Source organism: Mobula hypostoma, chromosome 2, assembly GCF_963921235.1.
Source record: "Mobula hypostoma chromosome 2, sMobHyp1.1, whole genome shotgun sequence".
Taxonomy (NCBI): domain Eukaryota; kingdom Metazoa; phylum Chordata; class Chondrichthyes; order Myliobatiformes; family Myliobatidae; genus Mobula; species Mobula hypostoma.
The window spans coordinates 11,815,177-11,831,661 of record NC_086098.1 but is presented as its reverse complement, the minus strand read 5'-3'; the positions used below and the strand labels follow the sequence as shown (position 1 = coordinate 11,831,661).

The window sequence follows — 16,485 nt, the reverse complement described above, 5'->3', positions numbered from 1 at the left end:
TAGAATTTCCCTACCACATAGCCCTCTATTTTCCTAAGCTCCATGTACCTATCGAAGAGTCTCTTAAAAGACCTTATTGTATCCGCCTCTACCACCATCGCTGACAGTGCATCCATACGGCCACCGCTCGCTGTGTGAAAAACTTACCTCTGACATTTCCCTTGTACCTACTTCCAAGCACCTCAAAACTATGCCCCCTCACATTAGCCATTTCAGCCCTGGGAAAAAACCCTCTGGCACAGAGTCTGGCCCTGTGGCTCAAAAGGGTAGGGAAAGGAAGAGAATGGCAGCAGTGATAGGGGACTCTATAGTTAGAGGGTCAGACAGGTGATTCTGTGGATGCAGGAAAGAAACACAGATGATAGTTTGCCTCCCAGATGCCAGGGTCCGGGATGTTTCTGATCGCGTCCACGATATCTTGAAGTGTGAATGAGAACAGGCAGAGGTCGTGGTACATATTGGTACCAATGACATAGGTAGGAAAAGGGAGGAGGTCCTGAAAACAGACTACTGAGTTAGGAAGGAAGTTGAGAAGCAGGACCATAAAGGTAGTAATCTCGGGATTACTGCCTATGCCATGTGACAGTGAGTATAGGAATAGAATGGGGTAGGTGATAAATGTATAGCTGAGGGATTGGAGCAGGGGGCGGGGATTCAGATTTCTTGATCACTGGGACCTCTTCTGGGGCAGATGTGATCTATAGAAAAAGGATGGGTTGCACTTGAATCTGAGGGGGACCAATATCCTGTCTGGGAGGTTCGCAAAGGGGAGAGTTTAAACTAGAATTGCTGGAGGTTGGGAACCGAACTGAAGTGACTGAGGAAAGGGAGGTTGGCTCACAAATAGAGAAAGCTTGGAGACAGTGCGAAAGGGAGGATAGGCAGGTGATAGAGAAGAGACGCACTCAGACCGATGGTTTGAGATGTGTCTATTTTAACACGAGGAGTATTATGAATAAAGCGGATGAGCTTCGAGCGTGGATCAGCACTTGGAGCTATGATGTTGTGCCACTACAGAGGCTTGGATGGCGCAGGGGCAGGAATGGTTACTTAGAGAGCCAGGCTTTAGGTGTTTCAGAAAGAACAGGGAGGGAGGCAAAAGAGGTGGGGGCATGGCACTGTTGATCAGAGATAGTGTCACGGCTGCAGAAAAGGAGGAAGTCATGGAGGGGATGTCTACCGAGTCTCTGTGGGTGGACGTTAAGAGTAGGAAGGGGTCAATAACTCTACTGGGTGTTTTTTATAGACCACCCAATAGTAACAGGGACATCGAGGAGCAGATAGGGAGACAGATTCTGGAAAGGAGTAATAATAACAGGGTTATTGTGGAGGGAGTTTTAATTTCCCAAATATTGTTTGGCATCTCCCAAGAGTGAGGGGTTTGGATGGGCTGGAGTTTGTTAGGTGTGTTCAGGAAGGTTTCTTAAGTCAATATGTAGATAAGTCTACAAGAGGAGAGGCTGTACTTGATCTGGTATTGGGAAATGAACCTGGTCAGGTATCAGGTCTCTGAGTGAGAGAGCATTTTGGAGATAGTGATCACAATTCTATCTCCTTTACCATAGCATTGGCAAGGGATAAGAACAGAATAGTTAGGGAAATGTTTAATTGGAGTAAGGGGAAATATGAGGCTATCAGGCAGGTACTTGGAAGCATAAATTAGAAACATGTTCTCAGGGAAACGTATGGAAAAAATGTGACAAATGTTCAGGGGATATTTGTGTGGGGTTCTGCATAGATACATTCCAATGAGACAGGGAAAAGATGGTAGGGTACAAGAACTGTGGTGTACAAAGGCTGTTGTAAATTTAGTCAAGAAGGAAAGAAGAAGAGCTTACGAAAGCTTCAAAAAACTAGGTAATGATAGATATCTAGAAGATTATAAGACGAGCAGGAAGGATCTTAAGAATGAAATTAGGAGAGCCAGGAGGGGCCATGAGAAGGCCTTGGCGGACAGGATTAAGGAAAACCCCAAGATATTCTACAAGTATATGAAGAGCAAGAGGATAAGATGTGAGAGAATAGGACCAATCAAATATGACAGTGGAAAAGTGTGTATGGAACTGGAGGAGATGGCAGAGGTACTTAATGAATACTTTGCTTCAATGTTCACTACGGAAAAGATCTTGGCGATTGTAGGGATGATTTGCAGCAGACTGAAAAGCTTGAGCTTGTAGATATTAAGGAAGAGGATGTGCTGGACTTTTTGGAAAGCATCAAGTTGGATAAGTCACCAGGACTGGACAGGATGTACCCCAGGCTACTGTGGGAAACGAGGGAGGAGATTGCTGAGCCTCTGGCGATGATCTTTGCATCATCAATGAGGACGGGAGCGGTTCCAGAGGATTGGAGGGTTGCAGATGTTGTTCCCTTATTCAAGAAAGGGAGTAGGGATAGCCCAGGGAATTATAGACCAGTGAGGCTTACTTCAGTAAGTTGATGGAGAAGATCCTGAGAGGCAGGATTTGTGAATATTTGGAGAGGCATAATATGATTAGGAATAGTCAGCATGGCTTGGTCAAAGGCAGATCTTGCCTTATGAGCCTGATTGAATATTTGGAGGATGTGACTAAACACGTTGATGAAGGTAGAGCCGTAGATTTAGTGCATATGAATTTCAGCAAGGCATTTGATAAGGTACCCCATGTAAGGCTTATTGAGAAAGTAAGGAGGCATGGGATCCAAGGGAACATAGCTTTGTGGATCCAGAACTGGCTTACCCACAGAAGGCAAAGAGTGGTTGTAGACGGGTTATGTTCTGCATGGAGGCCGGTGACCAGTAGTGTGCCTCAGAGATCTGTTCTGGGACCCCTACTCTTTGTGATTTTTATAAATGACCTGGATGAGGAAGTGGAGGGATGGATTAGTAAATTTGCTGATGACACAAAGGTTGGGGATGTTGTCAATAGTGTGGAGGGCTGTCAGAGGTTACAGCGGGATATTGATGGGATGCAAAACTGAGAAATGACGGATGGAATTCAACCCAGATAAGTGTGAGGTGGTTCATATTGGTCGGTCAAATATGATGGCAGAATATAGCATTAGTGGCAAGACTCTTGGCAGTGTGGAGGATCACAGGGATCTTGGAGTCCGAGTCCATAGGACACTCAAAGCAGCTGTGCAGGTTGACTCTGTGGTTAAGAAGGCATACAGTGCATTGGCCTTCATCAATCATGGGATTCAATTTGAGCCAAGAGGTAATGTTGCAGTTATTAAGGACCCTGGTCAGATCCCATTTGGAGTACTGTGCTCAATTCTGGTCACCTCACTACAGGAGGGACGTGGAAACCATAGAAAGGGTGCAGAGGAGATTTACAAGGATATTGCTTGGATTAGGGAGCATGCCTTATGAGAATAGGTTGAGTGAACTTGGCCTTTTCTCCTTGGAGCAACGGAGTTTGAGAGGTGACCTGACAGAGGTGTACAAGATAATGAGAGGCATTGATCATGTGGATAATCAGAGGCTTTTTCCTGGGGCTGAAATGGCTAGCACAAGAGGGGATAGTTTTAAGGTGGTTGAAGTAAGTACAGAGGAGATGTCAGGGGTAAGTTTTTTTACATAGAGAGTGGTGAGTGCATGGAATGGGCTGCCAGCGGCAGTAGTGGAGGTGGAAACGATAGGGTCTTTAAGAGACTCCTGGACAGATACATGTCGCTTAGAAAAATCGAGGGCTATGGGTAAGCCTCAGTAGTTCTTAGGTAAGGACATGTTCGGCACAGCTTTGTGGGCTGAAGGCCCTGTATTGTGTTGTAGGTTTTCTATGTTATCCACACAATCAATGCCTCTCATCATCTTATGCACCTCTATCAGGTGAACTCTCATCCTCTGTTGCTCCAAGGAGTAAAGGCCTAGTTCTCTCAACCTATTCTCATAAGGCATGCTCCCCAATCCAGGCGACATCCTTGTAAATCTCCTCTGCACTCTTTCTATAGTATCCACATCCTTCCTGTGGTGAGGTGACCAGAAATGAACACAGTACTCCAAGTGGGGTCCAACTACGGTCTTATATAGCTGTAACATTATTTTGTGTTTTATTTTTGTAATTAATTTAGATCACGTAGAGACCTGTTTTCACTTTGACACAAAAGAGTCTTTCTCTGTTGATCGGTGTCAAAAAAAGCCAAACTAAATCCACTGTAATTCAATGTTGTAAAACAATAAAACATGAAAAGTTACAGGGGGGTGGTGAGTAAGTAATTCAAATAGCAAAGCATGAGAATATTTGATGATTCCCTTTGGAGCTGTATGCAAATAGTCACCATTTTTCAGTGCCATCTTTATAATTAAACGATTGATTTATTTGTTGCTGATAGGTAGATAAATAACTAAAGCATACTGTGAATAGCTTTATAAAACTGTCAGTCATTCACTCTGTTATCTTGTTTGCAGGGCACGAGACAGAGTACGTGGCCAGTGGTGTCTGAGCAGTGGGGCTCCTACTTTGTGGATGGTGTCACAGGGCTCGAGGGTGAAGGTGAAACCCAGGTTCACACATGGTGCAGCAACAATGTTAACACTTACAGCACCATCGCCATTCCCAGCCTGCAGGCCATTGCAGGTAAGAAACAATATGACAGAAAATAGAAATAGGAGCTGCTACACACACTGGAGGAACTCGCCCATTTATTTAGATTAACAACACAGTAACTGGCTACACCACCCAACTGCACCCATGTGATCAGTTAACCTACTAACCTGCACATTTTTGGACTGTGGGGCCCCCAGAGGAAACCCACACGTACAAGCCCCTTATGGACAGCGGTGGGAATTGAACCCTGATTGCTGGTGCTGTAATAGTTACCACTACATTACTCTGCCACCCCAGTGTACTAAGATAGATGTATAAAAATTAATTTAAGGCATCCGTTAGTCTTGTGAGACCATGGATCTGTGCCTGGAAAGTCTTCACTCTCCAGGGCGCAGGCCTGGGCAAAGTTGTATGGAAGACTTGCCCATGTTACAAGTCTCCCCTCTCCACGCCACCGATGTTGTCCAAGGGAAAGGCAAGGGCCGATACAGCTTGGCACCGGTGTCGTCGCAGAGCAATGTGTGGTTAAGTGCCTTGCTCAAGGACACAACACGTTCCCTCGGCTGGGGCTCGAAATCGTGAGCTTCAGGTCGCTAGTCGAATGCCTTAACCCTTTGGCCACATGCCCACACTGTGTGTATATATAATTGAACCTGGGTCACTGGCATTGTAATAGCAAGCATCTGTGGAAATGAATAAACAATCACTGTTTCGTGCCACAACATCGACAATTCCTTCCCCCACCCCTCCCCCACGTAACCCACCGAGTTCCTCCAGCAGACTGTTGAACTGAAAATTCTTCCACTTCAGGCTTCAGTCCATCAAAAGACTTGCTTCAAGATGTCTCCACACTAATGAAATTCATGTTCTTTCAGTGCATTGACATTGTGTTAATTGTGATGAATGACAGGAAACCCTTTGAAATGTAACCTGTTAATGTGGAACAGAGCATTTAATTCATTATCTGAAGTACAAACGAGCTCCGCCTTGCATTTATTAGGGAATCTGGAGTAACTGCATGCAAAATATACAGAACCAGACTGAAAGATTATCTCACTGTTAAAAGACCGTTAAGGGAGAATGTGCCCATTCACCTCCTCCATCACCTGCATTCAGGGCCCCAAACAGGTGAATCTGCGTATCTGCTGGATTGCCTGTTGTGTCCAGTGCTCCCAATGCACTGGCCTCCTCTACACTGGTGAGGCCTGTGGTAAATTGGGGGATCACTTTGTGGAGCACCTCCACTCCATCCGCCACAAGTGGGACTTTCCGATAGCCAAACAGCTCAATTCCATTCCCACTCCCATTCCGACGTGTCAGACCATGGCCTCCTTTTGTCCCAAGATGAGGCCACTCTCAGGGAGGAGGAGCAACACCTTATATTCCATCGGAGTCACTACAAACCTGATGACATGAATATCGATTTCTCCCTCTGGTGAACAAATCCCCTCCCCCTTCCTCTATTCTCCACTCTGAACTTTTACTTCTTCTCACCTGTCTATTACTACGCCCGGGTTCCCCTTCTCCCCTTTCTCCTATGCTTAGTGAGATTAGTGTGCAAACTTAAAGCACACGGTATTGGGGGTATGGTATTGATGTGGATAGAGAATTGGTTGGCAGACAGGAAGCAAAGAGTGGGATTAAACAGGACCTTTTCAGAATGGCAGGCAGTGACTAGTGGGGTACGGCAAGGCTCAGTGCTGGGACCCCAGTTGTTTACAATATATATTAATGACTTAGACGAGGGAATTAAATGCAGCATCTCCAAGTTTGCGGATGACACGAAGCTGGGTGGCAGCGTTAGCTGTGAGGAGGATGCTAAGAGGATGCAGGGTGACTTGGATAGGTTAGGAGAGTGGGCAAATTCATGGCATATGCAATTTAATGTGGATAATTGTGAGGTTATCCACTTTGGTGGCAAGAACAGGAAAACAGATTATTATCTGAATGGTGGCCAATTAGGGAAAGGGGAGGTACAATGAGACCGGGGTGTCATTATACACCAGTCATTGAAAGTTGGCATGCAGGTACAGCAGGTGGTGAAAAAGGCGAATGGTATGCTGGCATTCATAGCAAGAGGATTCGAGTACAGGAGCAGGGAGGTACTACTGTAGTTGCATAAGGCCTTGGTGAGATCACACCTGGAGTACTGTGTGCAGTTTTGGTCCCCTAATCAGAGGAAAGACATGAGGGAGTACAAAGGAGGTTCACCAAATTGATTCCTGGGATGGCAGGACTTTCATATGATGAAAGACTGGATCGACTAGGCTTATACTCGCTGGAATTTAGAAGATTGAGGGGGGATCTTATTGAAACGTATAAAATTCTAAAGGGATTGGACAGGCTAGATGCAGGAAGATTGTTCCCGATGTTGGGGAAGTCCAGAATGAGGGGTCACAGTTTAAGGATAAAGGGGAAGCCTTTTAGGACCGAGATGAGGAAAAACATCTTCACACAGAGAGTGGTGAATCTGTGGAATTCTCTGCCACAGGAAACAGTTGAGGCCAGTTCATTGGCTATATTTAAGAGGGAGTTAGGTATGGCTCTTGTGGCTAAAGGGATCAAGGGGTATGGAGAGAAGGCAGGTACAGGGTTCTGAGTTGGATGATCAGCCATGATCATACTGAATGGCGGTGCAGGCTCGAAGGGCCGAATGGCCTACTCCTGCACCTATTTACGATGTTTCTATGTTTCTATATTTCACGCTCCTCCCCAACAGATTCCTTCCTTTCCAGCCCTATACCTTTCCCACCCACCCACCCACCTGGCTTCATCTGTCAACTTGCAGCTAACCTCTTTCCCCTCCCCCCCGCAACATTTTTACTCTGGCATCTTCCCCTTCCTCCTCAGTCCTGAAAAGGGGGCTCTGCCCAAAACACTGACTGTTTATTTCCATAGATGCTGCCTGACTTGCTAAGTTTTTCCAGCATTTTGTATGTGTTGCTTTGGATTTCCAGCATCTCCAGACTTTCTTGAGTTTATGATTGACTATTGTATGGACCTTGTGTTGATTAAGGGTGAATTCTTGACCTCAGCATCTACCTCATCATGGGCCCTTGGACCTTACTGTATACCCCTCGCTGCACTTCCTCTGTAACTGTAACATTTTACATTCTGTTATTGCTTTTCCTTTTTCAACGTTTGAAATAAATTTATTATCGAATTACATATATGTCACCATATACAATCCTGAGATTCATTCATGCAGGCATTCTCTATAGATCCATAATAGACATAATACCATAATAGTATCAATGAAAGACCGAACAAATTTGAGTGACCAGCCAGTGTGCAGAAGACAACAAACTGCAAATACAAAAGGAAAGCAGCATCCATCATCAGAGATCCCCACCACCCAGGCCATTCTCTTTTCTCACGGCAACCATCAGGTAGCAGGTACTGGAGCCTCAGGACTGACACCCTCACCCATCAGGTGGGAACAAAAGGGGATAGCTACTCTCACTTTGAGATGTTCCCACAAGTACAGTCAATGATCTCACTCTAAGGGCTCTTTACCTTCTTATTTCATGTTCTTGTTATCTATTACTGTATATTTATATTTGCACTTGCACAATTTGTTGTCTTCTGCAGTCTTGTTGCCCGTTCATTGATTCTGTTTCAGTTACTATTCTGTGGATTTGCTGAGTATGCCTGTAAGAAAATGGATCTCAGCATTGTATATGGCGACATGTATGTACTTTGACAATAAAAGAATAAAAATAAATAAATATACAATAATTAGTGAAATTTACTAATGTGATGAAATGTAATGTATGGGGTGGGCACAAAAATCTAAACTTCTCATTGTGCCTTGGTACTTATAACAATAGTGAACTGATTCCAATTCCAACAAGGAGCCCGCTTGTTTTTCAGACTCACAACCTTCACTTCATCATCACTCTCCTTTCGGTAAACCTGGGGATAGACAATTGTCAGGCTTGGGAAAGTGGGCTGGAGATGTTGATGGGGATGGAGGGGCTTTGGTATTTCTGCTTGCCTAGGCAAGAATTACATTCCTTGGACATACAAAGGTAAGCCGAGAATTTGATCACCACAGGCAGCGCATAAACTTAACAGTTTAATCATTAGTATTCTTCAGTATTTTATGTTACAGGAGAGGATTCTGTTGTAGATTAATTCTACAAAATATCAAATTCCGCTGCTTCAGGCAAGCCCTATAGGCAGGGTTTTGCTTTTCTTCCCACTTCTATAAAATGAAAAATGTCTGTGCGGCTTTCATAATCCACCGTGCGTGTTTAGACATCTTCCCTGCATTTCTTAAGAATCCCCTCATCTGATCAGTCTTCAGACATGTCACTGTGACTTCTCTTTTCTGTCAAGATTTCTAAAGATGAACTACTGCAGCTGCCAGATGTAAGAGAGAGAGAGAGAGGTGAGATTTATGGACATGGCCCACGTCACCTCTTCAACTCCAAACCAGTTTCAGAATAATAAATCTTAAATTAGTTTGAAAGTTGTCAACTATTCATGTTTAGCTGCTCTTGCTCGTTTCTTGCCCCTCCCCTCCTACCTTTGTGCTATCCACTTGTCCACCCACAGATCTCTAACTCTTGTAGGTAGGCAATATTTCACATGCGAGGTTGGATCACCACATACAGTATTTGAAGCGAATTCCCCAGCTGCTACCAATAGCTGGCAGCTTTGATTCAAGCCAGAACTGTTTATACTTTTCGGGAGTTTTGGGTGAAGATATGTTGTTGGTTGGCAGCAGTAATGTGCAATTCGTCATGGCTACTCATTACACTGCATTGACAAAATCATACACAGTTTCCCATTGATGGATGAGAAAAGTGCAACCCTAACTGACTTCAGAATCAGAATCAGATTTTATATCACTGGCATATGTCATGACATTTGTTGTCTTTGCAGCAGCAGTACAATGCAATACATAATGTGTGTGTGTGTATATAAAATAGTTAAATTAAATACGTAGTGCAAAAATAGATATAAGAAATAGTGAGGTGTTTTAATGAGTTCAATGTCCTTTCAGAAATCGGATGGCAGAGGGAAGAAGCTGTTCCTGAATCAATGAGTACATGCCTTCAGGCTCCTGCACCTCCTTCCTGATGGTAGCAATAAGAACAAGGCATGATCTGGGTGATAATAGTCCTTAATGATGGATGTTGCCTTTTTGAGGCATCGTTCCTTGAAGATGTCCCAGATACTGTGGAGGCTAGTGCCCATGATGGAGCTGACTAAGTTTACAACTCTCAGCAGCTTATTTTGATCTTGTGCAGTAGCTCCCCGCCCCCCCCAACTCCATACCAGATGGTGATGCAGCCAGTTAAAGTGCTCTCCACAGTACATCTGTAGAAACTTGTGAGGGTCTTTGATGACAGACTAAATCTCCTCAAACTCCCAATGAAATATAACACTGTCATGTCTTCTTGGTAGCTGCATTGATATGTTGGGTCCAGCATAACTCCTTAGAGATATTGACACCCAGGAACTTGAAATTGTTCACTCTTTCCACTTCTGATCCCTCACTGAGGACTGGTGTGTGTTCTCTCATCTTACCCTTTCTGAAGTCCATACCAGTTACATTCTGTTGACTTCAATAATAACAAATTTGCGGATGACACGAAGCTGGGTGGCAGTGTTAGCACTGAGGAGGATGCTAAGAGGATGCAGGGTGACTTGGATAGGTTGGGTGAGTGGGCAAATTCATGGCAGATGCAATTTAATGTGGATAAATGTGAAGTTATCCACTTCGGTGGCAAAAATAGGAAAACAGATTATTATCTGAATGGTGGCCGATTAGGAAAAGGGGAGGTGCAACGAGACCTGGGTGTCATTATACACCAGTTATTGAAAGTGGGCATGCAGGTACAGCAGGCGGTGAAAAAGGCGAATGGTATGCTGGCATTTATAGCGAGAGGATTCGAGTACAGGGGCAGGGAGGTACTACTGCAGTTGTACAAGGCCTTGGTGAGACCACACCTGGAGTATTCTGTGCAGTTTTGGTCCCCTAATCTGAGGAAAGACATCCTTGCCATAGAGGGAGTACAAAGAAGGTTCACCAGATTGATTCCTGGGATGGCAGGACTTTCATATGAAGAAAGACTGGATGAACTGGGCTTGTACTCATTGGAATTTAGAAGATTGAGGGGGGATCTGATTGAAACGTATAAAATCCTAAAGGGATTGGATAGGCTAGATGCAGGAAGATTTTTCCCGATGTTGGGGAAGTCCAGAACGAGGGGTCACAGTTTGAGGATAAAGGGGAAGCGTTTTAGGACCAAGATTAGGAAAAACTTCTTCACACAGAGAGTGGTGAATCTGTGGAATTCTCTGCCACAGGAAACAGTTGAGGCCAGTTCATTGGCTATATTTAAGAGGGAGTTAGATATGGCCCTTGTGGCTACGGGGATCGGGGGTATAGAGGGAAGGCTGGTACAGGGTTCTGAGTTGGATGATCAGCCATGATCATAATAAATGGCGGTGCAGGCTCGAAGGGCCGAATGGCCTACTCCTGCACCTATTTTCTATGTTTCTATAATGTGCATTTCATATTGGCGAAGAGGAATGAACTTCGACATAGCAGAGTCCAAAAATGGCAAAGGCGTCAATTATTTGGATGATTAATTTTGTGGTTATTTTCACAGCACTGCTAATTTGGTAGAACTAATAGCACACTCACTACTGCAATCCATGCAAAAAAAAATAGCAATAACAGTCTTTATTTTCACCCTCAGTGTTTAAGGTAAAAATAGAATTTAATCCAAACAAATGGAAAGTCAAATATTAGAAGGAATTAATCGAGTAAATTTCAGGGATCTTAGGAGTGTTGTGATACAGAGACGGACATTGGAGTCCAATGCAGAGCTCCCAGTAAATGGAGACACGGGTAGATAGGGTGGTGAAGAAGATATTTGATACACTTGTCTTGAGGCCATGGCTTTGAGCATCAGAGGGGAGAAGTCCCATTGCAGTTGTAAAAACCATTGGTTCGAACACATTTGTGTGCACTATTGTGTATAGTTCTTGTCGCCACACTACTGGAAGAATGTGGTAGCAACCGAGAGAGAGTGCAGAAGAGATTCACCAGGATGTTGCCTTGAATGGAGGACTACTTCTGGGGGAAAATTGCATAGACTTTTGCACAGTAGTGTGTTTATCAATGTGGAGCAGAGAGTGAGTTTGTAGATCTGGCAGGAGCAAAGGATGTTGGGAATAATGAAGGTGGAGCACCTTGGGAAGGGTGTGGGCACGTGGCAGTGAAGGAGAGCTGGTACTGACAATTTGTGCGGGTGCAGATACACCAAGAGTCACCAGGCAAAGTTATTTGATTCGAAAAAATCGGTTTATTGATCACTGCAGAATGCCTCTCTGGTGCTTCCTGTTCCCTCCCCTCTCCCTTCCCCTTTTCTCAACCATGATTCCCCTCCCCTGCCCCCTTCCTCAGTCCACAATAGAAACCCATATCAGAACCAGGTTTATCATCACTCACATATGTCATGAAATTCGTTTTTTTTTTTTTGCAGCATCAGTACAGTCCACAGGTGTAATCATGTTTCCAGTACTAATATACTGTAGCATCCTGCAACTTACTACCCCTAACCTGCACAGTGGTGCTAGAAAGTTTGCGTACGCTGTAGTATTTTCTCTATTTCTGCATAAAACTAGATAAAGAGAACTCAATAAATAAATAACACAAAGATTATGCTTGTTTATTTGTTTATTGAGAAAAATTGTCCAGTGTTGCATGTATTTATTGGAAAAAGTATGTAAACCTTTACTTTCAGTAGCTGTTTGACTCCCTTGTACAGCAACAACTTCAGCCAAACATTTCCAGTAACTGAATCAGTCCTGCACATCGGCTTGGAGAAATTCCTCCTTACAAAACTACTTCAACTCTGGGATGTTGGTGAATTGGTTGCCACAATCTTCTATAGGATTAAGATCAGGACTTTGACTCGGCCATTCCAAAACACAAATTTTCTTCTTTTTAAACCGTTTTGTTGATTATTTACTCTTGTCTTTCAGATCATTGTCTTGTTGCGTTATCCGACTTCTATTAAGCTTCTCTCCTGTGAAATGTCTTGACACAATTTTGAATTCATTGTTCCCTCTATGATCGCAAGCTGTCCAGGCCCTGAGGCAGCAAAGCAGCCCCAAGCCATGATGCTCCTTCCACCATGGTCCACCGTTGGGATGAGGCTTTGGTGTTGACGTCCAGTGCCCTTTTTCCTCCAAACATAGCAATGTGCATTTTTGTCAAAAAGTTCAACTTTTGTCTCATCTGTCTACAGAACAATGTCCCAGAAGCATTGTAGAACATCCAGGTGGTCTTTTGCAAACTTGAGACAATACAGCAATGTGTTTTTTTTTGGAGAGCAGTGGTTTCCTCCATGTTGTCCTTCCATGAACACTCTTGTTCAGTTTTTTTCGTATTGTGGACACATGAACAGAGACTTTAGTAAGTTTTAGAGATTTCTGCAGGTCTTGCTGTTACCTTTGGGTTGTTTTTCACCTCCTTCAGCATTGCATGTCATGCTCTTGGTGTTACCTTTGCAGGATGCCCACTCTTAGGGACAATAGCAAACCACCTCTGTAGAAAAAATTACCAAGAATAATCATGGTCATGGAATGACCATGATCATCTATGTTTTAAGACATGACACATAACGAACAAACAATAATTGAATTAGTTTTAACTGTGGGTGGAAAATTCTGAGACTAGTTAGGTTTCCTTGTAAAAGCTATTTTTCTGCGATCAATACATCATGTTAACGAGTTGTTATAGAATATTACAACCTTAGCTTTTAGTAGCAGTGGATTTCAGGGTCTGAACTGCAGGTACCATTTTAGTGACTACACTGAAATCATGGGGGCACGATAGCGTAGTGGTTAGAAATAGTTTCTTCTATTTGTAGACAATTTCTCTTACTGTGGACTGATGAACACTCAGGTCTTCAGAAATGGCTTTGTAGCCCTCTCCTACTTCAGGCATCTCTACAATTCTTCTTTTAGGATCCTTTAAAAGTTGGTTTGATCATGGCATGGTCCACAAAAACAGATCCTTCTTGTGTAACCTGACTTTATATGTCTTTTTTATAGAGCAGGGCACCTCCAATCTCATCCTATTGAATGAAACACCTAACTCCAAATAACTTTTGTAGAAGGCATTACCTCAGAGTTTCACATACTTTACTTTTTCCAACAAATGCATGGAATATCGGTTCATTTTTCTCAATAAATAAATGAATAAGTATAATTTTTTGTGTTATTCATTTAATTGGGTCGTCTTTATCTAGCTTTAGGAATTACATGAAGATCCGATCACATTTTAGGTGGTACCTATGCAGAAACAGAGAAAATTCTACAAGGTTCACAAACTTTCTAGCACCACTGCGCCTTTTTTGGAATGTTGGAGGAAACCGGAGCACCCAGAGGAAGCCTGTGTGGGGGGAACATACAAACTCCTTACACAGAGCAGCAGGCATTGAACCCTGATCTCACAGCTGGCACTGTAAATGTTGCACTAACCACTACGCTATCGTGCCCCCATGATTTCAGTGAAGTCACTAAAATGGTACCTGCAGTTCAGACCCTGAAACCCACTGCTACTAAAAGCTAAGGTTGTAATATTCTATAATAACTCGTTAACATGATGTATTGATCGCAAAAAAATAGCTTTTACAAGGAAACCTAACTAGTCTCAGAATTTTCCACCCACAGTTAAAATTAATTCAATTATTGTTTCAACCAACACACATCAAAGTTGCTGGTAAACGCAACAGGCCAAGCAGCATCTCTAGGAACGCCTGGCCTGCTGCGTTCACCAGCAATTTTGATATGTGTTGCTTGAATTTCCAGCATCTGTAGAATTCCTTGTGTTTGCGTCAATTATTGTTTGTTCATTATATGTCATGTCTTAAAACATAGATGATTATGGTCATTCCATGACCATGATTATTCTTGGTAACTTTTTCTACAGAAGTGGTTTGCCAGTGCATTCTTCTGGGCGGTGTCTTTACAAGAGGGATGATCCCCAGCCATTATCAATACTCTTCAGAGATTGTCTGCCTGGTGTCAGTGATCACATCACCAGAACTTGTGATATGCACCAACTGCTCAATCAACCATCCAACACCTGCTCCCATGGCTCGAAGTGACCCTGATCGGGGTTGAGGTGGGGTGCTAATCAAATGCTACACCTTACCAAAATGTGACCTGCAGGCTAGTGGAGGGAACGAGCACCTCACACCTCCTTTACTATAGATGTATCTCCACCCCACCATCCTAATTCAATGATAAGAAGCGTGAATATAGACATGTGCTGGGATGCACTTGGGGTAGAATCAGAACTGCCGATGGTATGAATTTCAAACGTCTGATAATGAAACACATTCGTAGTTGGTCAGCTTAACTGTGGCAATCAGATTTGTATGACATTTTTAACACCTTGTACCAAACTCATCAGATCTTACTCTGAGAACCTTTCTTCTTACTTCAGTATCCAACTGCAGTTGTAATAGAGTCAGAGTCCTAGAGAAGTACAGCACAGAAACAGGTCCTTCAACCCATCTAGTCCATGCCAAATCATTTAAGCTGCCTACTCCCATTGACTCAAGCCAGTGGTTTAGTGGCATCTGCAGCAGACTTTGAGGGGTATGGTCCCAGGTTTGAATGCAGCCAGCTCCTTGCATGTTTTCTATACATGCAGAATTGAATGTTGAGTTAGCAGCTCAGCCTCATTAAAGAAAACAGACAAATGCTGAAGAAACAGCAAGTTTGCCACCCGATGTGCCACAAGGCATGGAGAGGAACAACAAAACAAGTCCCCTCGACCTGCAGCCAGACCTTCACCCTCCATATCCCTCCCATTCATGTATCTATCCAAACGTTGAAATCGAGGTCGCCTACACCACCTGTGTTGGCAACTCATTCCACACTCTCACTGCCCTCTGAGTGAAGAAGTTTCCCTTCATGTTAAACTTCAATATTTCACCTTTCACCCTTCACCCATGGCTTCTAGTTGTAGTCCTGCCCAACCTCAGTGAAAAAGCCTGCTTGCATTTACTGTATCTGTACCCCTCTTAATTTTGTATACCTCTGTCAAATTTCCTCTCAGTCTTCTACATTCCAAGGAAAAAAGTCCTAACCTATTCAATCTTTCCCCATAACTCAGGCCCTCCAATCTTGGTAACTTCCTTGTAAATTTTCTCTGCACTCTTTCAACCTTATTTACATCTTCCCTGCAGGTAGGTGACCAAAACTGCACACAGTACTTACTCCAAATTAGACCACATGAATGTCTAATGCAATTTCAACACAACACCTATACCCATCTCCTATACTCTATATTTGATTTATGAGGGCCAATGTGCCAAAAGCTTTCTGTGTGACCCTATCTACCCGTTCCATTACGTAGCGATCACAGAAGTACAGCTTGTGTTCTCTAAGCTCATCTTCAGCTCAACAGACCATGTCCAATTTCGCCAATGTGGTTTTCACTTCTCAATTAAACTGTGTCGGAAATGTTGTACAGATTGAAGAGATAGAATTAAGGCTTTCACATAATATGTATACAAAACACAACTGTTTGCAATTTCTAGTATACAGTATGGCCTCAGGAATGTGACCCACATTAGTAAGATTAGTGAGAGTTTAATGATGATTTATGATAAGAGTTTGCACTGTGCTGAGTGGAGGAACCTCCCAAAGGAAGGTAAGTAACCTCCACCATGCTCATGTTTACAGAAGCCTACTGCCAGGAGCCTGGAAGGAACCTTATCATCTCTATCAGTAGCAGAGGGGCAACAGAAAATGGAAACTGGAGTCAGCAGGTCATTCAAGCCCAAGGGGAATAAAACTAAACCTAATCCAGATGAAGAAATCTCAGTGAAAGAACATAAAGAAAAAATTAGTTCTTTATATTAGGAGTGGTTGCACATTGGTTGTTTGTCCATCTTTGTGTGTAGCTTTTATT

At 43.4% G+C, this 16,485-nt stretch overlaps 1 protein-coding gene across 1 annotated transcript in view; it reads left to right on the top strand.

The window, feature by feature from the left end:
• Window positions 1-16,485, top strand: part of nt5dc1 (5'-nucleotidase domain containing 1) — a 665,771-nt gene that overhangs the window by 631,505 nt on the left and 17,781 nt on the right. Inside the window, exon 11 of the mRNA XM_063033647.1 lies at window positions 4,391-4,559. Coding sequence (XP_062889717.1) covers window positions 4,391-4,559 — 169 coding nt within the window. The remainder of the gene's footprint in view (window positions 1-4,390; window positions 4,560-16,485) is intronic.